We start from the raw sequence: 24,791 nt of genomic DNA on the forward strand, positions 1-24,791 counted from the left end.
TTGGCCATGGTTATCCCCATCTGTTTTAATTTGTTTCTATGGATGTGGTGGAATGTTATAAATGGGTTTTTTTTCTAACAACAAAGCTACTCGGATATTGCATAACTGACTTGTTAACCAATTTGTTTATTCAGCATTTTAGGTCGCCTGGTTTTGCCATCTGTTTGCACACAATTTCCTTAATTTGCCTCCTGTTATTGCTGCACATGTCACCATTTTGGAAAGGAGCCACACCTCAAACTTCCTCTTGATGCTGCACTTTTGTCACAGTATTTCACATACATCACGCCCATGCTCACAAACATACTGAAAGTTCATCACTAAAGCCAAAAATAGATGTTTTTCCTCTTACCCATAGTGCTGTTCATCAGTTTGGAGTTGGAGAAATCGGCCATGGCAGCACATTCTGCCTCCGACCTCGTCACATATCGACTTTTGGATGTGGACCTTCCACGTCCAGATACGACGTGAAAGGTACCCTGGGTCAATGGTTGTTGACGTTCTGGGACGCCATGTCAAGTTCTGCCTGTTACATGCATTGTCTTCTTTCAAGATACACTTCTGTTGTCACAGGAAATTTACCGTTTACATACAGTCTCTTTCAAAAGAAATGCCCCACATCAATACAACAACGCAAATTGTTTGTTTTCCTCCAACAACTCACGCACATGGTTGGGTTTAGGAAAGAAGAACAGGGCTTGGCTTTATAATCTTACAGGACGCAAACACCGCTCTCCCGGGTGAAGGGCATTGCGTGTTGGACACATCCACCACCCCTCCAGTCCGCCCTATGCTGACCTTCGCCACCTCTACTTTAGTTCCTGTCCCACCACGTTTCCCCAACGGCGCCAAGTACTGCTAAACTATAACGGCAACAGGCCCCGTATCATGCCAACGTTAAAGGACGTTTTTTTCATCAATGTCTGATGCCGTAAGTCACTGCCCGAGCACCAGATTTTGACAACTTCAAAGTCTGCCTTCACTCGATTATGACAGATACAGACAGCACTCGGCTTGTGGTGCACAAAGGTGCCAAAAAAATACATCTGAAGTACTCAACAGCAATGTCTTTTTCCAGAAATCAAAATTACTCAGGATAATCCACAGACCTTGTTGTGAGCAGTTTCATGAAGGAACTTTTTCTACCAAACTACACCCGAGAACCATATCACTGCACAGAATCTACTGATAGTTCACTTAGCACCAGTGAGCTGTATCACCATGCAGAAGGAAGCGTGCATCTACTCATGGATGAGAGCCTCACGCTCCTGACAACGCAGGACATAAACATTACTGGCGTCCTCCTCGACTGGCTCAGTGGTGCTCGGTGAGCTAGCAGTAGATGCACGCTTCCTCCTGCACAAGACGAATGGCTATGCCCCAAATGAGTTCTCTGCCTTGAGACTCTCAAACGAGTATTTGGAACTGTAAACTTCAGCGTCACTTTGAAACAGAAACATCCAGCATAGGCAGAAAGAACAGTCAGCAGCTTATAAAAGCAGAAGGAAAAACATCTGTCCAGGCAGTCAGCCACAGTCATGCAGCAAGCTACTGTCCTGGAATGGACTACGTGTGCTGTAGCATTGTCAATGAGTTTCTAAAGACATCTTGTAAAAGAGGGGGCCCGTCCAAGAGATAATGCTACTTGGCCTTGGCATGGAAAAGTTTGGAAACCCCTATTCTAGACAACAGAGCAGCAGCACAGCCAGAGGCTCTAACAGTAGTGAAGCAGTGACCTCGGTCTTCTATCAGTATTCACTAATGACAGAACTGAGGATCCTGAGGTTTGGACAGCAGGTTAAACACATATTGATGTCTGGGTAAATCATTACTGACACAGCGATTTGCATCATTCTCTGATGGGAAATGACATTACAACTCATCCGGGGCAGGGGGACACTATGTCAAAAACAGGATGGTCCAAGCACAGGCAACTTCAAAGAGGAACAGATCAAAGTGACAACTAGCAAGAGATAATCTCGGAAAAAAACACAGCTGCTACATTTCTTACATTTTAGTATTCCAGCTCCTGCCAGTAGAGGCAGCACTAAGTTACGAATGGCTTTGAAAAATAAGCAACTTTTTAAAAGTTGTCAAAAAAGATTTAAGGCTGTTGCTTTATTTGGGGAGATGCAGGTGTTCAGTGTTTTTAATAGGGCTGTAGCTATCAATAATTTCAGTTATCCAGTATTCTACCAATTAATCCATCAAATAATCGAGTAATTGGATAAGAAATACTTCCATACCATAACCTTTAGTTCGCCCTTTTATGTACAGTGATCTCTTCAGACTTACTGTGAATCTTCCATTAAACACCCAGTCCCTTTTATTAGCCTGGTGTAGCTACACATTTTGACAAATAGAGGCCTGGTCTGGTTGCCAAGCAATTCCTGTATAAATCCAGTTTGTTGGCTATCCTAAAGTCATGTGAATTGTCATGTGTCAATTCCTTGATTACCCTGTAAGTTATTCATAATTCTTAAGTCTATAAGGGTCCTCAGATCAAAGAATCGAAAGGGTTTTTCATTCAAATGAATCCAAGTTGTGAGAATTGTTCGGATAAAAGGGTGTTGTGTCGGTATGCCAGGTGTCTAAATCCTCGAGTGCCATAACTCTCTCTGATGTGTTGTCTGTTGGAGCTATAACAAATTCATAACTGATATATTATCTGAAGTGTAATTTTTTTACAAGCAATAGTCATACTGGTTTAAATAAACAATTTGATTATATTTCCCATCTTTGCTGTGAAAGGAATTAAAGGCCTGTCCCAAATATGGGACTGTTGATTTCAGTGATTTAAGCAAATAATAGCCCGGGCTACTAATTAAAGTTTTACGGTGTTCTCTGCTTGACTGTCTTTTCTACCTCACCTGTCTCTGGAGTCTGTATTGGAGTCCATTTGTCTTTTCCAGTCCCAATCACTGCACAAAGGTGGATCCAAGAGGTAGTGATCTTCATCCACTGAGTTTATTCTGATTCTGTAGGTATAATACTACACAAGCAACACAAACATTTGTTTTCAGTTGGCAATTTGGGTTTTCTGCATCACAAAAAAAAGCCCTCCCCACCACCACAACAAAGAGGCTTCAGACGGATACCTCCAAGACAAAGATGTCAATTGTTTTTATAGACTGATCTCACATATGCAAAGAAAAAAATGGGTACCACTTTTATTGCTTTTTGAGGCCAACTTACTTTGTAGTAATATTACAGATGGCATTCCTAGAATCTGGAGAGGGGGTTCCCAGGCAAAGAAGCCCACTGAGGTCCCCCAACAACGGTGTTGTTTTTCCTCTTCCTCTTGTTTTTTCTTTCATTTCTGGTGACCAGAGACGTATGCTCGTTTTTATTGTGCTGACGGTAAGACCTAACAAATGTCCCAACTAATCCAGCTGTTGTACTGTAGCTAGAACAGGCCCCACTTAAGCCCCGTTATGTGACTGGTGTCTGTAGATCTGTCAATATATGGATGATGCCTCTAGTGTCCAACGCAAGGAAGTGCATTTCTTTATTGATGAATAGAAACCTGATAGAACTACCTGTAGCCATGGGGGAGAGACGAGCTTGAAACATTACCAGCACAAAAACAGGACCTGCCAGGTACATGTGGTAATGACAATCTGACTGTAATGTATATAATGTCTTAACCATGTTTTAGCAGAATAACGTTCCTCAGATTCAAATGTCCTAAAACTAGATAAACAAGTTTTTTCTGATCAGACAAACTCACCTGATGACCAACACGGGCTGAACTGAAGAAAATAGCCTGTTAGCAGCCTGACAGCAAAACTAGCACTCTGTCATACCGTCTCTCCGAAATCCACTGCAAAAATTCAAATTTGTTAATGTACAGTACTTGAGGCAAATTGCAGAGGGGAGGAGTTTCACAGGTTCATTGGATATCACAGAGATTCCCATTGGAATGAATGGACTTGCCTCGTGTTCATACACATACATAACTGTATAGACCTTTAATGGTAAGTTTTAAGGATAGACCGATACATCGGCCGGCCGATATATCGGGCCGATATTTGAGTTTTTTTACTTGTATCGGCATTGGCTGATACGCGCATGGGTTCGCAGATTTATTTTTCCCTGACATGATTTACAGACAGGCATCCACGGGCAGCTCTGTGTTGCCGGAAGACCCTGCAGCGCACATGCAGCGAATCCTACTGTGTACAGTAGTTGTTGTTTTATTTATGCTTCAGCTTAAATATTTGTTTATTTTATAACGACATTGCTGGAAGATTTAAGAGCACTGAACTCTTTTTTTTATTTGAATGTCTAATAATAATAATAATAATAATAATAATATTCTACCTGTTCTACCTCAACTTTCCATCTTGTTTTAGTATTTTTTACTGTTCAATAAATGTTTCTTATTTTAAACTTGAGACCTGTAATATTTGTTATCATTGTGTCATTTTTTTTTTAATGTAAATTGAGGGAGCAAAAGCAGTATCGGCCCCAAATATCGGCTCAAGAAAATCGGCAGTCCATAATTGGTCATCGGCTAAGGGTGATGGAAAAAAATCGGTATCGGCATCGGCCCTAAAAAATCCATATCGGTCTATCCCTAGTAAGTTTATTAGGTTTATTGCTGTCATCGCAAATTTTACCAATCAGAGCGGCCATCTGAGGCCCTTTTCCAAAATTTCATGGGTGGCCCCAAACATTTGCCGGGTTTGCATCTCCTGACGGTGCACCCCTGAGTCTTTCATGAACACGTGAAAAACACTGAGGCAAATTAACTTAAAAAACTGTAATCTGCTTTAACACTGTAAAGTATCACTGAGTATCTCATAAACAGAAAAATATACAACAATTAAGCACAACAGAGTCATGGGCAGAGAGGTGTGTAACATGAAGTACATTTAGTCAGTTTACATTCACAAATATTCACATGATTTCACGATACATGAGGATACACCTTAGCAAATAGGAATGTAGTGTCGACAGTGACGGATAAACTTTTATGTCCCCCACATGATCTTAAATAAAATGACAACCTTTCACATGATGGCACGACATTTAGAGAGGAATGGCAAGTGAGGGTGCATCTGCTTCTGTGTCCTTCATGTGTGAACATAAAGGAATTAGTCGACCACCCACCCGTGATAATTTAATAAGGATGAGAGACGTGAGGAGAAAATGCTTAGTGCTGGTGTCGGGGACGGAGACCACAGAATACACACTGGATGACAGGACTATGAGTTGGTCATGATGTGTCAACCTGTTTTCATTTCATAATATTTTAAACACACAGAGGGCAGTCTGCTCCCATCATTTGGTAATATGAAGAGAAGGGGAAGCAGAGTCTAGGTCTGTCTGTGCAGAGCTTTGCCACTATCTCTGATATCTTATCTCCTGTCCTCTGTCTGATAAGACTCGGAGTAATAATCTGTGAGGTGTACTCATGCGACCCTGATTGTAAACATGCTTTGTCTATAGCTGTCTGGATTAGAGGATGAAGCTGGCAATATTTTTCATGTTATCAACAAATCCCACGAAAAGACCAAAACCAACAATAAATTGATCCGACTGACAAATTGTCTGTGCAGCTAGAGCCTGATATCTTACTCCTCTGTGCCACAGGGCTCCACTGTTGTCCAAGAACTATCAAAAACACATGAATGAGCCGCACTGTTGCACTGGGTGACATGTTCTGTCATTATAATGAACCTGGGCACTGTAGTTTAACGTTGAGTCAATCCGACAAACACCGTCCTGCTGCTGTAAATACTACTGCTGTAATCAAATGTGTGTTAATCCACGTCTTAAAATAGCCCTGACAAATGCTATTTACTCATTTTTGCTAAAAACTACAATGCCCAGCTGTTTTGGGTAACAACTTGGCCTTTAAATAAATGAAACTATATATTTGAAACCTGTTTTTAAAGTATTTCACCTTCAGTAGGGACAAATGGGCTGAGAACTTGTATCAGAATGTACTGAAAAGCAGACTAACACATTGTTGGCTTTGGTCATCTTTTTTGATTTGTAGACAGCTAGAAAAAGATAGAGAATAACAGCCACCTTGTCTTTTAATTAAACTAGTTGGCAGTGGAATGATAGAAGAACATCTGTTTTATTTGACAGTGGCTACAAACTTAAAGAGATGGTTCACCATAAAATCAAAAGTACATATTTCTCCTCTTACCTGTAGTGCTAATTATCAGTCTAGATAGTTTGGGTGTGAGTTGCGGAGTGTTGGAGATATCGGCCGTAGAGATGTCTGTCTTTTCCAATATAATGGAACTAGATGGCACTCAGCTTGTGGTGCTCAAAGCACCAAAAACATACATTTGAGAAACATCAACAGCAATGTCTCTTTCCAGAAGTCATGACCTGGTTACTCAAGATAATCCACAGACCTTGTTGTGAGCAGTTTCATGGAGGAACTATTTTCTTACTACTGAACTACACCCCACAATCACCACGCAGAAGGAAGAGTGCATCTACTCATGGACAAGAGTTTCATGCTCCTGACAGCGCGAGATGTAAACATTAATGTCGTCCTCCTCAGCTGAGCTGTAATGTTAGCTAGCTCAGTGGTGCTAGGTGAGCTAGCAGTAGATAAATGCTTCATTCTGCGCGATGATAAGGTTGGCAGATGTGGTTTGGTCCAGAGAAAATAGTTCCTACATGAAACTAGTCACACAAGGTATGTGGATTATTTTGAGTTATCAGGTCATGGTTTCTGCAAAGAGACAGTGCTGTTGAGTTTTTCAAATTTATTTTTTGGCGATTTCAGCACCACAAGCCCAGTGCCATCTAATTCCATTATATCAGGCTGTTCTCATGCACTGTTCTTAATTTTCCTACAATAAGTAATGCACCAAAAGTTGTACATATCCATTGTCATTATGGGAAGGCTGCGATCACATGACCACATGGGCTGAAGGGAGTAAAGATGGGAACAGTCCTTATGAAGAGACAGGTTGGGGTGGTGGGAGGATGGCAAATCACAGGATATTCCCCTGGAAACCAGAGTTCAAAAGTGGAACCTTGACTGAGCTCTGAGTAATTTTAAGGTGCATTGTCATCATGTTTCTTTCCTAATGTCTGACCACAGTAACTCTAGTTTTTGATTTTGGGGGTGAACTGTCCCTTTAAATGCTGGCAATGATTCTGAGTATCATGTATATCCCTCGTATGTTTTAAGATTCTTAGCATTTGGTCTCATCTGCTGTGGCAAACTGCAGTGTCACCGTCACCTCTGCTAAAGCACGCACACACACACACACACACACACACACACACACACACACAGCCAGACATAATGGCTAGACCTCGGGTTGTTTCAGGTTGCATTAAGTGCCGCCTCTCAGGTCCCATCACTTAACACAGCCTTCATTAACAGCTGCTGATTGAGACACACACACGCACACACACTAAGGCATACACACGCAACATGGGTGTGTATTCAGGTGACTTGTGCTGCACTGCTGCACCCAACCAGTTCTTTCCCCATCCACTGCAATTCAGATTGACCTAAACTTACTCGTCTACTGATGCTTAAGCTGCTACATCTAGTGTGCACAGAATCTATGCTACTGACAGTGTTTGCCGCCGATCACAGTGTGTGCTAAACAAGAAAAGGAAACACAATTGCATCCATCATAAAGTCAGTCCCCTCCTTCTGTGATCAAGTCTCTCTTGAGAATCAGACACTTCTGTAAGTGATGGTGGAATGTTGTTTAAAGAGTCAGGAGAGGTCATACTGGGTGAAATCCGTAGGGTCTGATGTTTGGCAACGTGCTGTCGTCGTCGTAGGAGGAAGAACATGGGAAATGATGCAGTTTTTGTCCTCGTATCTTGAGGTTCCCTGGACGTTACATACCAGCAGTTTGATCCAGGCTATGACTCAGAATCCTAGAGAGAAGGGGGAAAGGGTACAGAGATTAAACAATCATTAACATTAGCTTTACAAGACTGCACATGCTACATGGTAGATGTACAGAGACGTCATTATCTGTATCTGCTCAACTAAAAAAAAATATTTTATCTGTATTCCGATAAAAGACCAGAAGTGGGTGATTTATACCAGGAGTCCTGTTAAATTAGGACACATTTTCTAACTATTATTCACTGACAATGCAACTGTTGTGCTTTCAAGCACCAAAATTGCTTCAATAATGGAATAATTAACTATGACGTATATTTCCTCATCATCGCACTGTACTTTTCATATCTCTCACTGTCTTATTTTTTATTTTAAGTAAACTAAGTTTTATGAACTGTCTATACGCGTATAAATCCTGAAATAAATAAATGAGGAAGTATTATAATATAGTAATATAAATAATTGTAAATATAAGATGAATGAATATATGAATGAGTCATTGTATTTTTAATAAATAAATAAATAGGTCATTATTTTTAAAAAAGACAAACATTTTTCAAAAGACTACTTTTATTTATTTCATTGGACCTTTTATTTCCTAATAACACATTTATGTCCCAACTCTGTTTAAAGTCCAGGTAAAGCAAAAATAAATATGTGTAACGAGTGTGTCACATCAAAGAAAATGTGTTTTAACCACCAAGCCAAATTAGAATGATTAAAAAAATAATATATATAAAATTAGGTTTCAAAGCTGTGAAAAATGTGCAGAATTCTTTCGATGAAACGCTGGGGGCATGTCCGCCAAAGGAGCTGAGCTGAAGCTCAAGCCACAGATAAGTGACGAGAAAATACACTCTTGTTAGCAGCTAACTCAGTAGCACAGTAACCAAGCCCCCCGAGTCAAAAAACGAGCTGCTGTGAAAGGACGCACTCTTGTTACCAGCTTACTCAGTAGCATAGTAACATACACACCTCCTAATCTAAAAAACAAGCTAATGTGAAGCGACAGACTCTCGTTCGCAGCTAACGTTAGCGACAGACTCTTATTAGCAGCTAACTCAGTAGCACAGGAGTAACATACACGACCCCAGAGCTGAAGAACAACCACCTGGGCATCGTCAGACTCTCGTTAGCAGCTAACGTTAGTGACAGACTCTTATTAGCAGCTAACTCAGTAACTCAGGAGTAACATACACGACCCCAGAGCTGAAGAACAACCACCTGGGCATCGTCAGACTCTCGTTAGCAGCTAACGTTAGTGACAGACTCTTATTAGCAGCTAACTCAGTAGCTCAGGAGTAACAAACACAACCCCAGAGCTGAAGAACAACCACATGGGCATCATCAGACTCTCATTAGCAACTAACATTAGCGACAGACTCTTATTAGCAGCTAACTCAGTAGCACAGGAGTAACAAACACGACCCCTGAGCTGAAGAACAACCACCTGGGCATCGTCAGACTCTCGTTAGCAGCTAACACAGTAGCACACACATTCAATAATAGCACAGCGCTCACCCTCTGAACTGAATAATGAGAGGGCAGCTGCACGCCAACAGCCTCTCATTCAGCAGCTAACGTTAGCACAACGCACACACACACACACAGCAGTATCAGCAGTAAACAATAACTGCAGGTGAGCTGCGTAGCTGATTTGGGCTGAAAGACTGAAAGGTGCGTTAGTGACAGCTATTTTGCTCTTGTCTTACGATTGTGGCATTTAACAGACTAAAATAGCTCAGAGAGCTCGTGGAACGCAACAAACTCTCTGGGGGCCGAATGAAACAACTCACTTTCACATTAGTAGTAAGTTTTATATAGTTGGGGAGAGGTTATCTTAAAGGGATAGTGTACCCAAAAATGAAAATTCAGCCATTACCTACTCACCCATATGCCGAGGGAGGCTCAGGTGAAGTTTTAGCGTCCTCACATCCCTTGCGGAGATCCAAGGGGAGAGTGGGTAGCAGCACAACTCCACCTAATGCAGGCTGGGCGTCCCAGATTAAAACGTCCAAAAAATGCATAATTGAAACCACAAAATATCTCCATACTGCTCGTCCGTAGTGATCCAAGTGTCCTGAAGCCCAGACATAAAAAGTTGTTTGGAAAAACGTCATCTGAACTCTGTTTTTAGCCTCATTGTAGCCTGTAGCTCTAACTGCCTCTCTGGGCACCGTGCTCACGTGTGTGTGCTTGCGCGAGACCGTGAGACATGGGCACCGCCTTCATGTGTGTTCACGTGCTTTCGCTGGTCTCCCGCGCAAGCACACACACGTGAGCTCGGTGTACACAGAAGCAGTCAGAGCAACAGGCTACAATGAGGCTAAAAACAGAGTTCAAATGACATTTTTCCAAACAACTTTTTATGTCGGGGGTTCAGGACACTTGGATCACTACGGACAAGCAGTATGGAGATATTTTATGGTTTCAGTTCGGTGTTCTTGGACGTTTTAATCTGGGGTGCCGTCAGCCTGCATTAGGTGGAGTTGTTTTGCTACCCCCTCTGCCCTGGGATCTCCGGAAGTGTTGTGAGGACTCTAAAACTTCACCTGAGCCTCCCTCGGCATATGGGTGAGTAGATAACGGCTGAATTTTCATTTTTGGGTGCACTATCCCTTTAAGGATAGCTCCAGTGTGTCATCAAGCCATGATTTCAGACCTGCCCAAAAAATCCTGGACAAAGAAACAGCATGTTTTCAACAAGTATTGTCTAACATTTCAAAAAGAAATCACTTAAAATAGCCATGAAATAAATGCAAACAGACTGTGCATTTTTATTTTGTGGTCATAGATAATGATATGAATCGATTAGAAGAAACATGATGCACAAACATGTCAATATTTCCCCTGAATAACAATGAGCACTTCAGGTAGAATCAACATCTGTTTCCATCACATTATTTGTGCTTTCCCAAATATCATATTCAGCCTCGGGTCCATCCCTACTATACAGCCAGACATCTATGAATCATGTCCACGGTGAATGTTTCTGCAATATCCTGCCGGTGTAATCAGATCTCTTTTAACTCAGTTATCTAATCAACCTCTAGAGGAGAGGCTGAAAAGGGATGCGACTGCAGGAAAATCAAATAAATGCTCCTTAGTGATGAATGGAAATAAGATCCTTTGATGTTAACTGAGTGGATCATCGAACGGTCCCTGAAATGTTCTTTCACCAGCACAGACGTGATCCGAGTCCAATTCCAGTATGAAGATGAGAGATATTTTGTATTTGTTTTCCTCGTCGTCTGAGCATTGAGATTAACTCTGTCCACTGGCACTGCGTTCGGCGTTTGAGGAAGTCGAGACTGACAGCAAACCTCGCTGGCTGTGTGATTTACACCACGGAGACAGCAGTGTGTGTGTGTGTGTGTGTGTGTCTCTTCAAATGCCTGTATACTCTCCCTTACTTTCACTGAGGGTTGGGAGCTGAGCCCAAGGAATGCAAACACAGTGTTGTCCTCCTTTGACTGGAAGAAGTCTTCATAGTCCTAAAGAGAGAGGGGGCGGGGGGGACAAAAAAAAAAGAGGATGTTACATAATGTGTAAATCTGAAACATGGTTGTAAACATCGCTGCCAAAAGATCCCAGCATGTTTGCTTTTAATATAATATAGTGGCCATGACACTGCAGAGTAATGTTGGATTACCTTGGCCAGTGAGAGTGACGGCAGGCAGAGCAGATAATCTGCCCCATCCGTGAAACTGGATTAAGGCGGGATTACAGAGTGGCGTGCAAACTCAGCGGAGGACACAAACTGGCCAGCACTAACTGGTCAAACTCATTCACCAGCGTAGGAGCGTAGGTAGTTTGACCTCAGGGGCGGAGAGGGGAGTGGTGTCAGGAGCCTCCAGGCTCGAATGTTTTCGGCTTTTAAAAATACCTTCAACTTTGCGTCATTCAGATAATATTCTGACCCATGTTGTTTATCCTGCTTCACTATTCCCTGATGAAATCTAAAATAATTGAGCAAATGTTCTGTTGGCCAAACATTCAACTCAGATTACTCAAGACCCTGTTTGCTATGGATCCTTGATTTGCAGTCAGAGCAGCCCAGATTATTAGGGGATGGATTCAAACAGAGCAGATTTGTTAAATAAATATTCATTCTGTTACTCCAGCACAGTATGGCTAAACTAGGTCTCAAGATTAGTAATGGTCCTTAGGCCAAATTCCTACCCTACCTATGTTAAGTAACTTAAAAATAGTAACATCAGACCATTTTTCCTTTTTTGAGGTCTGAGGAGTGAAAATGACTCATCCTAAACATTTGTTGTGCTACGGCTTCAGAATGATGAAGACAGTTAGAGAAAAAGTAGATATAAAATGGGATATGGGATCTACAGGATGTTTTTTCCCTTTGGCAACTATCATGTTTTTCCCAGAATAATGCAGGGACTCCTTCCTCCGGAGCCCTGCTGTGCAGCGTTTGCATGTTCTCCCCATGTGAGTGTGGGTTTTCTCCAGGTACTCCAGCTTCCTCCCACAGTCCAAAGACATGCAGGTTGATTGGTGAATCTAAATTGTCTGTAGGTTTCAATGTGAGTATGAATGGTTGTCTGTCTCTATAGCCATTTTAGATAGGAATTGTGCAAATTTGCAGGAAAACCCAATCAGTCTTCTTTCAGCATTGGCAGTACAGTACTACGAGGCGGAAAATTGGGCACCTCGAATCAACTTGCCAATCTGGCTCTGTGTGTCTAAACACTCGCAGCTTGCCGGCAAAACGGCCCAACAATCGCCAAATTCTGTCAGTGTAAAAGGGGCTTATGTCTGGCTTCGCTCCTGCTCAACCTTGTACTGAGTGACATTGATATGAACTACTGACATAACCAGTGTGAGCATTAACAAACAGCCATGTATATAAAATTTCATGGTTTACAAAAAAAAGTCAATATTTATTTTTTTTTTATCAAAATGCCTCTCTTTACTCCTTCTGTAAAATTACAATATTTTTGATATGTCATTTGAATTTAGCAACAAAAAAGTATCCAATCAAATGTGCTTTGGGGCAGTTAGCTTACTCTGTCCATTACATGAGACAACACTTGCTTGTAGGTTGTAGAAACTAACAGAGCGAAACTACGGAGTGTGTTTGGATCTCAATTGGTAAAACCTTTGCTTACATTTCCTAATAATGATTCTAAATTTGATTTAATTGCTCTAACTACCATTTCACTGTGACTTTAAGGGCGCATTCACACCAGGATAGTCCGGGGGACTTGGTTGGATTGGGCGGGGAATGCCAAAAAATTTCACACTGCACTTTTTAAAGCAGACCAAACTGCCTGGACAACTTCACGCAGTTACAACAGCTGCTCATTTGGGGACAGTACTGCCCGAAAGGACCACTGACCAGGAAGAAAAAAAGCATGAGGAAGAATAAAACCTGGCTCATTGATTGGCCAGGACTGAAAATGGAAATCCATCCCCTTCAGCCGGGTCACCACTAAAACACCAAACGCCAAAATGCATGTGCTCTACGTCACTTCCTCTCTTTGGTTTACTTCCTCTCTTTGATCTGCTGGATAGTCTGTTTGCATTTCCCACTGTAAGCGAACCGCACCAGGGTTCACTTGCAAGTGAACCGAGACCCCCTGTTTTCAAGCGGACCAGGGTTCGCTCGTTTGGTCCGCACCAGAGTCAGAATGAGCGTTCACACCACTCCAAAGGAGCCAAACTATCTGTGAAAGCGGACCAGGGTTCATTTAAAGTGGACCAAATAGTGCCAGTGTGAATGCGTCTTAAAGCAGAGTCCTGTACAGGGCTAGTTTTGCAAATCCACACATCTGCAGTGTCCAGTAACAGAACCGACCCATAACTCGTAATTTCCTCCAAGTCAAATCCGGACCTGCACTAACTTGTTAATTTAAGTCCAGGGACCTCGCCCATGATTATACACATCACTTTGCCATCATGCAGTTTTACGTAACGCAGGCCCGCTGTCCAATTTAGATGCGGGAAGCCCTCGCTCAGTAAGCTCCCACTTGTTAATGTAATGCAAAGTGACACAAAGATAACCAATTTTACAGTAATCATCTGTCTGTTGCTATCAGTCTGCTGCATCCTCAGCTCCGGAATGATGTTTCGTTTAATGTCTTGTGCATATTTTGTCAGCCTGCCACATAATACAGGCTGTAGATAAATGTTTTGACTGTTTGACTATAGACTGTATCTCATGGCCCTTCAGAACGTGGTCCTAAACTTTAAACATCCGAGATCTCCCAGTAAACAAACTAAAATTAGCTCCCACAGCACTGTCTCCAATTATATCACACACACAAACAAACATCCATCATACCCCACAGTAGCGATCCTCGTTGAAGATCTGCGGAGGCAGTGGGTTGCCTTTCTCCGGCTGCTTGTCTCTGGGGATGTTGCGGTACATCCAGAGCCTCTGCTCCTCCAGCATGGTGATGTCTACTTCCTGGAAGCTGATTCGGTTGGCCTCCAGGAAACCCACCACTGCCTGCTGGTGCTTTTTTACCTGGGACAGGTCGAAACGGACACAAGGAAGAAAGAGGGTGGAGGAGGGATGGTTTGGGATACAGTTGTACATTATGATAAAAATGACAATTGTTACATTAATAATGAGCTAATGTGACCAAAGGCATAAACTCATATTGCCTTAATGTATGTGGACATAAAGGAGCTGGACACTATATGTGTGGCTTTCCCTCTGTGTATGCACATTGCTCTCAACCAAGCAGCTGGGTGCTTACACTCCTGCAATGACAAACAGTAAGCTGACACCCACTGAACCAGAGCACACATGTGGAGTATACTGTATGTATTCACTATATAGCAACTCAGCTGGTCATTAAGAAGGATTATTGATTAGTGGAGGAGATTATGATTAAAATCGGAGCGCTGACATCTTTCTCCTGTACAGTACAGTATCACCTTATAGTACATCAGTAGAGTGTACTGGATTTCAGAGGAGGCTATACGCTAAAATCCATCATACATCTCTATATATAATTACTTATTATTATCATTCTGTTCTATAAAAGTAATGAATTAGTGTTTGTGTAGACATAGTTCAACCATGACTGCAGCTGTGTGCCCTCTTGCACCTCCCAAGCCAAGAGGGAGCCCGTCCTGACGACTATGCAACAAACTTTCCCATTCATGGTCTCAGGATGGATGCAACAGCTCCCTGTGGTATTGTTCATGTATGTGCTCTGGGACACTCTGACTGTGACTGAAACTGTGTGACAGTGTTTGTCAATGCTGAGAGAAGAAGAAAAAAAAATCAAGGATATTTTTAGAAGACAGAAAACTCCCACGGAAGGGAAAGTCGAAAACACACTTCAGAGACAGTCCCACAGAGCTCCTGACGTTTACCTTGTGTTCCCAACAGATAGTTAACTTAAAAAACGAAAACGAAATAAAATATATCACGTTTCAGGACTCTGTGGGCTCTGTATAGCCCACGTCTTGTAGGGGTGGGGGATATGGCCCTAAAATATTATCACAATATTTCAAGGTATTTTTGTGATAATGATATTCTCGATATGACAAATTAGTTTTAAAAATGTATTAATTAATTTAAGAAAACAGTATTGCAACAAAATAAGTAATATAGTTTTACAGTTTGCCTTCAAATATTCAGTAAAAATTAAAATTCCCTCTCATTTCTTTAGTTTGTAAACAACAACAGTAAGGGCCGTTTCATAGTCGACGCAAGCGACGCGAGCAATACACTTCCTTTCATAAGGCCCGTTTCCACCGCAGGAACTTCGGGGTAATTTTACGGGGCCGGGGCCGTTGGTGCGTGTCTCCACCACAGGAACCACCCCCGAAGGACAGAGTTCCGGAACTTTTACGGGGGCTAAACAAGTCCCTGCCTCGGAGTAGGTACTCAGAACGACCCCGAAAGACTCCCGGCTGGGGCTTGGGGATTACTTTGTGCTGATTGGATATACTCAAGGAGGGATGTGATGTCAACAGAAAGCAACAAAATAGCCGGCATTTTTAAAACTCAGCAGACGAGGATTAGCTCATTCATATAGCTTCCTCCGCCATGTAAAAAAACTCGTGAAAAAAATATTCTTTCCAGCGGATATCTTAGTTACAACATGGTTGAGCTAACAAAGCAGTTTTGTGTTGCTATGTGTGGTATTTATTCAGTTTTGGGAAATCACGATGTCTAGAAAGCATCAGTGGCTGCAGCTGACAGGGACAGTTAGCAAAGCTAACATCAGGACGTCATCTGTTAAAAACCTCCCGTTGTCGGATACGACATAAAACTACTCCAGTTAGCTCAATCATGTTGTAACTAAAACATCCGCTGGATTTTTTTTTCACGGGCCATTTAGTGAGTTATTACAGACACCGCTAAGGGCTATCAGCTAACGGCGTCCCTACGTCGCCCCGGTAAATGTCACGCAACGATTACGTCACATCCAGAGCCCGTAACTTTACAGGAACCTTCCTCCTACTCCACTCTCTCAGTGGAGACACGGCGGTTGAGAGGGCCGAGCGAGAGGACGTTCCTGTAGTAGTTCCTGCCCCCCAGATAGTACCAGGAACTTCTTCAGTGGAAACGGGCCTATCGTCAACACACTGAACGCAAGCGACGCGGGCGACACTTAAAATGCAATACATCGCTCGCGCCATAGGGGGTAGCAGAGTCACCGGTACATTCCGGCTAGCTAGTACTGCTGTAGCTAGTTAGTACTGCTATTCTATTAGAGTGCAGGGCACTAGAACTGTTATATAAATGGGGGTGTGCCCGTACAAGTTTGCAAAGTTTTTCCTCCTTGCCCGCCATATTTCATACCTGCTTCGTCTGTGAATAAGAAAAAGTGGTTAATTTCAAGTACGTCACTTGAATTATCACCCCTGCTGGCAACGCATGGTATTACACACGTCACTGCATCGCGTATAAAAAAAAAAAAAAGGACAACACATTTTGAGAGGCAAGCACACATCATGGCGGCCAACGCGTCTCGATGTGTCCCAATGCGTTTGCGTCTGTGTGCCTTTGCGTCGACTATGAAACAGCCCTAACTCAGAGTGAGATTCAGATTCTGTTACAATATTAATAGTTCAACAAAATAAAACCAATCACAAATTACACATTTAAACAGCTCCAAGATCGAGCTGTCGAGCTGTGAACGTCATGTAGGTTTACATTACCAAAGGTTTATGACAAAATCATGGACTCAAAATCATGGAAGTCCGGGGCTGTTCATAAAACATTCAGGATGCCACAGTTTATTCCACACTACTGAAGCTGCTCCTCTTTTTGGAACCACTGCAGAGTCGGTAATAATTTCACTTTCAGCCATGCTTGTATGCCTGAGCATTCATTAACATGACAAAAGGAGTAATTATTCAAAATAATCTGGGGGCAAGACAGTGTGAACAAATATAAACAGAGGCTTTTATTTTGTGGAAACATTTTTCGAAGTTGACCCTGACACAATCAGGTTTCATGATATCCGTCCCTTGTGTGCTTGTGTGTGTGTACATGACATGTGTGTTTTTCATTTAACTGATGCTAAGCGTAACAATGCAGCTATTGTTTAACCTTGACGACAGTGAGGGATTGTTCTGGGAAGTTTATTGTAGAAACACACCCAAACAAGATCATCTGTTGTGTCTTCTCTCTGACAACAATTGTCTCTGTGTGTAAGTCTCATCTGGACTCTCACAACAAAGTAAATCAATCGCACCAATAAATTCAATCTTTAAAGGGAAACAAATGTCTGTTTACTTTGGCCAAAGGTTACACTCCATATAGTGTCAGTGGTCTGAGTCTAAGCTGTCTATCACACTGCTGCTCTCCACTATGATACAAATAACATGACCTTCCTCTGAGCTGAGAGGCTGGCAGCGTGAGCCTAAATAATGAAAGAGCTTCCCCCCCAGTGAGGGTGAGTGAGAGTGTGTGTCAGGGGCTGGATGTGTTCAGATTTTGGTGTGCCTGTGGGATTAAAGACACATACACAAATTGCACTCCCCAACAAACATTCACATTACAGTGTTTGAGTATGCATGCATTGTTTGAGAGCACGTTCTTAAATGTAGGGATTAAGTGGAGGTTAATCCCTTAGTCACGAACAGAGAGGGAACACTGGAAAAGAGAGGGCATGGGATAGAAAAAATGAAATAAAATGCAGCTCTACTGAGCAAAAAAATAAACAAAAAACAAACAAAAGAATTCAGGAAATTTCAAAATTATAAACTTAATTATTTTTAACTATTTTTTTAGTCACAGATAGAAGGGGTACATGGAGAAAGAGATGAGACAGGTTAGAAAAACAAGAAATAAATTACACCAATCCTGAGGAAAAAAAACAAAACAGAAAATGCTTAAATTATTAAGTTTTTTAAGACCAATCCTTTTGTCACAGCCAGAGAAGGAAATTAGGAAAAAGAGGAGTTGGGATAGAAGAAAAGAAAATTAAAAAGATAAATTAAAATTAATAAACAACCAATCTTTTAGTCATGGACAGAAAGATACTTTGAAAAAGAGAGGGCTTGGGACAGAAAAAAATTAAAAAAAAAAAGAAAATGAAAAAAAGAAAATTTAAATAAGAAAATTAAAAAAATATTAACTTCTTATTTGTTGGACCTGTAATAGGCTGTAACACTACCTAAAAAATAGAAACATTTTAAATTATAAAACAAAAAAGAAAAAGAAAAAAGAAAATACACCTCTCCAGAACAAAAAAAAAGCAAAACAAAAAATTGAAAATTATAAACTTTTTTTTAATTAATCCTACAGTCACCTGAAATACAGAAATGTTTTAAATTATTTTTTTTTAAATTAAATACACTTCTCCTGAGCAAAAAAAAAAGAAAATATTTACATATATATAAATTATAAGCTTTTTTAAATAAATAAAAATCCTTTAGTCATGGACACAGAGGGACACACAATATAGCAAATAAATACATAAATAAAATAAAATAATACACCTCTCCTGAGCAGAAAAAATAGGGGGAAAAAAAATCAAAACTATAATTTTGGTTTTTAGATTAATCCTACAGTAGTAAAAAGAAGTATTTTAAATTAAAAAAAATAAATTAAATACACAAATACACATTATTTTTTTTTTACAAAAAGAAAAAAAATTAAAAATGATAACATGTTTTTTTAGATTAATCCTGCAGTCATAGACAGAAAAGACAGTACTTGGAAAATAATCTACAAAATACACCTCTTGCAAAAACAAAAAAAACATATCCTGAGAAACACAAAAAAAATCGAAACATTTAAAAAATATAAACTTGTTATTTGTTGGATCTACAGCAGGCTGTATCGCTATACCACTAAAAACTATATTAACTTACATTGCACAGTATTTGTCAGAGGGGGGTTTACGCTTTCTAAGCATGAATTCATTCCTTAGATAATGTGAGGACACATGGTGGAGACTATTTTCAATTATTAAAAACTACATTTATTATAATCACTGAAACATTAGCAAATTACAAAAACAGCAATGAAATGTAAAAAAATTGTCGAGACTGGACCTGATGAGTATCCACTGAGGAGTGTGGGGGGCGTTGTGTGGGGGGTGTAACCTAATTTGCACTTCATTCATTCTGCGCTGATGATTTCCGCCCCACTAATCTGCTGTTGTTAAGCTGTGAACTGCTCATTTCACGGGGGGACACTGAAGTGGCCTCATTATTGCTTCCCCTTCAGTCTGCTCACACACTCCTGCTCGTCCTTCACCTGTCTGTCCTCCAGAATTCACTGTCTTTCACAGTATTATTGTCTCCCTCCATCTCTGTCTCACACACACCCATTTCAGTTTCAGCTGAGGGATCCAGTCTCACCTTCCCTCCTCATCCAATCACATGTAACCCAATTCAAAAGCATTCCCAGTAAATTACATTCACATGAGCTCAACGCTCAGATAGCTGACCCAAATGGCGGACCTGTTCAAGCGTGCATGACTGTGCTTCATGTGTGTGTGTGAGAGAGAAAGAGTGTGTGTTTTGAATGTATGTGTCATAGAGTTAAAAATAACTCCTTTGTAAACGCTGAGAGATTGTGCTGCCCCCTTCTAGAGATGAAGCATGATAAAATAAATATATTACTCATTTCCCCCATTACCTAAGGGTTGAAGCATTCACGTAGGAGTGTTGTTTGACGATTTTCTGCTGGTACTCAATATCAGCTGGGCCTTCGCCATGGCATGTGGATGTAGTCTCCCAGGAGGCACCACAGGAACAGGGCTTCGACTAACGACTATTTTCATTATCGGATTTCTTTTAAATTTAAGATACAATGGGTAACTTTTATAAACATAATGATTTGTCATATACGTGTTGAAACTGTCACTACATCCACACAAAACTACACAAGGAGGGATAGTCTGTGAAAAAAATCTGGTACCTTCTCCTCCTTGTGATGCTTCTAATGACATTTGCAACAGGCGCAGTCAGTGACACATGAGTGAAATTAACACTGGCGAATACTCACCTCGTGTTCACTTCCATTCACTGTGAGTGATGGAGCAAATACAACATTCGCTTGTGGTGGCAAAGCGAATTTGCATCACATGGAGTTCAACTTTATTGAACTTTAAGCAGCACAGTCACAGCTTTGACCATCAGCAAAGAAGTATATGTGGCTGACTTTGCTTGTTGCCGTGTCTAACCAGCTGATAATATATGATATTGGCCATGAAATGTCCCACATGACAGATGCGGCCCGGGTGGCAGTGAGTCAGGAGACAGGCGTGAAATGTCAGAAAATGGATAATGTACGAAAAACATCACATTCCATGGTACCTGAAGCTAGTTAGCACGATAACATTCTTTGTATTCGTTTCCTTTCGTTGGGGATTAAACTGGACGCCGAGTGGAGCTTTCATGCGTCAAGGGCATGTATGATGAGAATCAAGTGTGGAATGGGTTTTTGACCGCGTTGTGGAAGCTTGTTGAAAAGCATTACGTTTGTCGCATGTTCTGTGTTTTGGTGAGCATGTATATATTGTTTTGAGAATAAATGGATCGCCAAATCCAAGGAGGTAAAGCGCACTGGACATTGGTTTATTGCAGCCCAGAACACACATCCCATTCACCCCTCAGTGGCTTTTTTAGACCATTTTGTTTTGTTAAAAAGTCACTACAAAGCTAGCTAACGTTTGTTTGTTAGCTAGCAATGTGGCTAGCAATCGTGCTCTTGAACGGCGGTCAATCTGTCAAACTAAAATAAACATGGGCAGGGATTGTTAAGGAAAGGTAAGAAACCCTTAGGGGCTTACGGTGAAAACCTCACCTCTAGAATTTTAAATCTGCTCTAACACAAATGGTATTTCTCTCCTAAACAGACAAAACAAGTAATTATATTAATCATAAATGAAACAAACACATACACATGACAAATAAACACAAATAACACAGAGTAACGGTCCTCTGTATTTCAAAGCATATTGTCCAAGTGTTGTGCCTGATCAAATATGAATCAGGATTCTGTTACTGCATTGCCTACTTGTTCCTTCAGATGTTTTCAGAAACATATTTTAGTGTACTGTTTAGCTGTGAAATCAGAAGGTTTGCTCTGGCTCATGGGCGGAGCTTAGTTTTTGGCTCGACTGTTTCCAAAATGGTGGCCAGGTTTCAAGCTTTCTCATTTTACAGCTATACAGTACACTTAAATACATTTCTGAAAATATCTGAGGGGAGAAATAGGCAATGCAGTGATAGAGTCTTGATTCATATTTGATCAGCGCTGCCTAGTTTGACAGTTTGACCATAGTTCAGGAGCGGTGATTGACTAACACATTCTCACGCCAACCTCGTCACATGTTGACGTTTGGTTATGGACTTTCCATGCCCAGATACGACGTGAAAGGTACCCTGGGTGCATTGGTTGTTGATGTTCTGGGATGCCGTGTCAAGTTCTGCCTGTTACCTGCATTGTCTTCTTTCAAAATACACTTCTGTTTTCACAGGAAATTTATCGTTTACATACAGTCTCTTTCAAAATAAAAGCACTACGTTGGTACAACAATGCGAATTGACGTTTTTTTTCCTTTAACAACTAACGCACATGGTTGGGTTTTGGAAAAAACAGAACAGGGTTTGGCTTTTTAATCTGCGACACACACACAGCTCTCCCCGGTGAAAGTCGTGTTTGTTGGACCCATCCACCCCCCCTTAGTTTTGCCACCTTAACTTTCATTGTTGTCCCGCCACTTTTCCGCTGATGTCGCCAAGACCGTTAAACTAAAGTGGGGACTGGCTGCATATCATGTCGGATTGGATTTTGAGGACTTCAGAGTGAGACCGGATTGTGATTGACAAGCTTGACAACTGCATCTAAGACTCCTCGGCTCTGATTGGTTGTTTTTGTTCACGCGCAGGAACATAATGCCATCAGACGCATTACGAGGAGGCAGAGGAACACAGATTATCCGTCTCATGTAATGTCTCATGCAAATATGACAAAAAGTTATTTCTATGACCAACTACAGCTTTAATCCATTAACTGATAAGTCTGTTAAATGTCAGAAAATGGTGGCATATTGTAGTTTTTCAGAGCTCAAAGTGACATTATCAGATGTTTTTTCGTGCTGACATTCAGTCCAGAACCAAATCATATTCAATCATACACAGAACTCGAGAAAAACAACACATCTGAGAAGCTGGACTTTTCTGTTGATCTTTTATTTCCACCCTACACAACACCCCCAGTAAACGGCCTACTAATTAAGTGTACTGACATAAATCTATGTCCTATAAATTTCCAGTAAGCCTTTTGCATAATAGCTGCTGCTGCTCAATTGTACGGACCCCACCCTAGTGTCACTCAGGAGTTGAGGGAGTTGAAATTAACATCTCACAACACAAATAAGAGTAAAGTCACTCCGAAACACACACACACACACACACACACATATCTGCTGTGTGAGTGAATCTAACAAGGCAAACACAGAGACATTGACTGTATGTCATGTTTGAGGTCATAGTTAATATGGTAAGGTGTGACTAGTACTTTATCTTTTTGAATGGACCACTCATGTCTGCAAATCAAACACATAAGTTTGATAAGAATTTGTTATTTTGTCAGCTTCTACATAATAAAGGCCCCATACAATTTCAATTTAAAAATATATATAGGGTTGTTTTTTTTTTTTATAAGGCACTTAACACAATAGGCACCAGGCTAAATTAGCACATGCCCAGACCACACAACAAATCACTCAGCCAATTACAAATGCGCATCTCAACCTGCCTTCCTGTCTGACTGATGCTGATCACTTTCACTGCTCTTAAGTCGCACTCACACTCCAGTTACATAACACCAATAAACACTGTTAATATTCCCACATGTCTCTGTAACATGCCCACACACTTTATACACAACTGTCAACAAGCCTGAAATCACATTTGCAAACAAACTCACCGCGACGGAGCCGCTCGAGGAGGCGATGTAAACCTTGATGACCATTTTAATCCCAAATTACTGTCTGACAGTCGACAAACTGTTTGGTGGCAGCTGGTTCCGTTTGTTCCCCAAAAATATCAGACTGGAACTACTGGCTGTGTTTCAGAGGAGGCAACACACGCGTCTCCAGTATTTAAACTGAGCCATGATAATAAAACAGCGTGCGCTCCTGCTGACTGTGGCGCTCGCAGCTCCTCTCAGCAGCACTGAGGCTTCAGGCAGCATAGAAGACTGGACTTCCGGTCTGAGCTTTCAAAATAAAAGCACGGTCAAACAGTGTGATTGTTCCAAGGAGGGATTTAAAGGAAAACTTTGGTATTTTTCAACCCGGAACTTATTTAAACATGTTTTTGTGTCTTAGTGACTAATGGAGACGACAAGTTTTGAGCAAATTTATATCTATTAAAAGTGCTTGTTTTGCCACTGACAGGCTCAGATTGTTACTGACAGTGTCAGAGTTCAACCTTTTAGTTTAACAGCAAGATCCTTGTTGGAGCCATGAATTAATTTAGAGAGAAATTGATTTTTAAGATTAGTTGGACTACTTAGTTTTGGGATAGTTTATATTTTTTGTATTGTTAGATAAGATAAGATAAGATAAGACACGACTTTATTGATCCCACAATTGAGAAATTCCAGTGTTACAGCAGTCAAGGAGAAAAAAAGAAGAAATGGCAATACATAATAATGATAATAATAATGAGCAGATGAGTTTGGTGTTTTTTGTTAGTGTTTTGGGTTATGTTTTTGTGTGTGTGTGACTGTGGTTATGGGAGAGTCAGGTCACATGGGTATGGGTGATGACACACATAATCTATATGAACATCTGATGTTCACCTGTGTGTGTGTTTTTTTGTTTGTTTTTGGTTGGGGAGAGTCATTGACCTCACTTTCCTTTGTTGGCTGTGATCATCTTAATTCCAAGTTTGTGCACGTTATAATAAGTTGATTTTTTTTTATTAATAGGCCTACATTTATTTTACATATTTTGGAACTCAGCAAATCTATTGTTGGTGTGTCACACAAGTTAACCAGGCCCAGCCTCAGCATCTCAGCCTCTTTGTCTGACCACAGTCAGCCAGAAAATTGCCATTGCTAAACACACCAGACTCCATTTAAATAAACAGTCATTTTAATGTGTATATAGAGCCAGCATATTTTCACATCTAACTGGGAGAATTAAGTTTTTTTCAACCAAACCAGAGCTGGTGATATTTGGAACAGTGGAAAGGAAAACCAAGATGGCTTTTGTGAGTTTTATTTTGTTTCTGTCAACCTTGAATAAAGTGGCTTTTTCAATATTAAAATTACTGTTTATTCAAATGGAGTCTGGTAGGTTTGACAATAGCAATTTAAGGGCTGTTTCTGGTTAAACAAAAAGGGTCTTACTCTTTAACAATAACATCAACTTCTTAAGGGATCATTTTCATAATGTTGTCAGACACTTATAATAACAACCTGAACCTGCCAGCAGCCAAACCAAGCACTTTTGGCGGACATGAATTGATAGTGCACGAT

General features: G+C 40.9%; 1 protein-coding gene across 1 annotated transcript; it reads right to left on the minus strand.

Moving 5' to 3' along the window:
- Positions 1-4,856: 4,856 nt before the first annotated feature.
- On the minus strand, positions 4,857-23,481 carry sh3bgrl2 (SH3 domain binding glutamate-rich protein like 2). Its single transcript, XM_033649369.2, has 4 exons — positions 23,232-23,481; positions 14,154-14,339; positions 11,263-11,343; positions 4,857-7,878 (listed from the first exon to the last, which is right to left on the minus strand). The coding sequence occupies exons 1-4, from the start codon at positions 23,274-23,276 to the stop codon at positions 7,864-7,866; spliced, it is 327 nt and encodes a 108-aa protein (XP_033505260.1). The 5' UTR covers positions 23,277-23,481; the 3' UTR covers positions 4,857-7,863.
- Between the last annotated feature and the right edge of the window lie 1,310 nt (positions 23,482-24,791).

This window comes from Epinephelus lanceolatus, chromosome 13, assembly GCF_041903045.1.
Source record: "Epinephelus lanceolatus isolate andai-2023 chromosome 13, ASM4190304v1, whole genome shotgun sequence".
In the NCBI taxonomy this organism is placed as follows: domain Eukaryota; kingdom Metazoa; phylum Chordata; class Actinopteri; order Perciformes; family Serranidae; genus Epinephelus; species Epinephelus lanceolatus.

Coding starts and splice junctions, on each gene's coding strand:
- sh3bgrl2 (XM_033649369.2), bottom strand. CDS start 23,276: ATGGTCATCAAGGTTTACATCGCCTCCTCGAGCGGCTCCGTCGCG. Junction 14,340..23,231: donor CCTCGAGCGGCTCCGTCGCG/GTGAGTTTGTTT, acceptor GACCTGTCCCAG/GTAAAAAAGCACCAGCAGGC. Junction 11,344..14,153: donor ACGAGGATCGCTACTGTGGG/GTATGATGGATG, acceptor CTCTCTCTTTAG/GACTATGAAGACTTCTTCCA.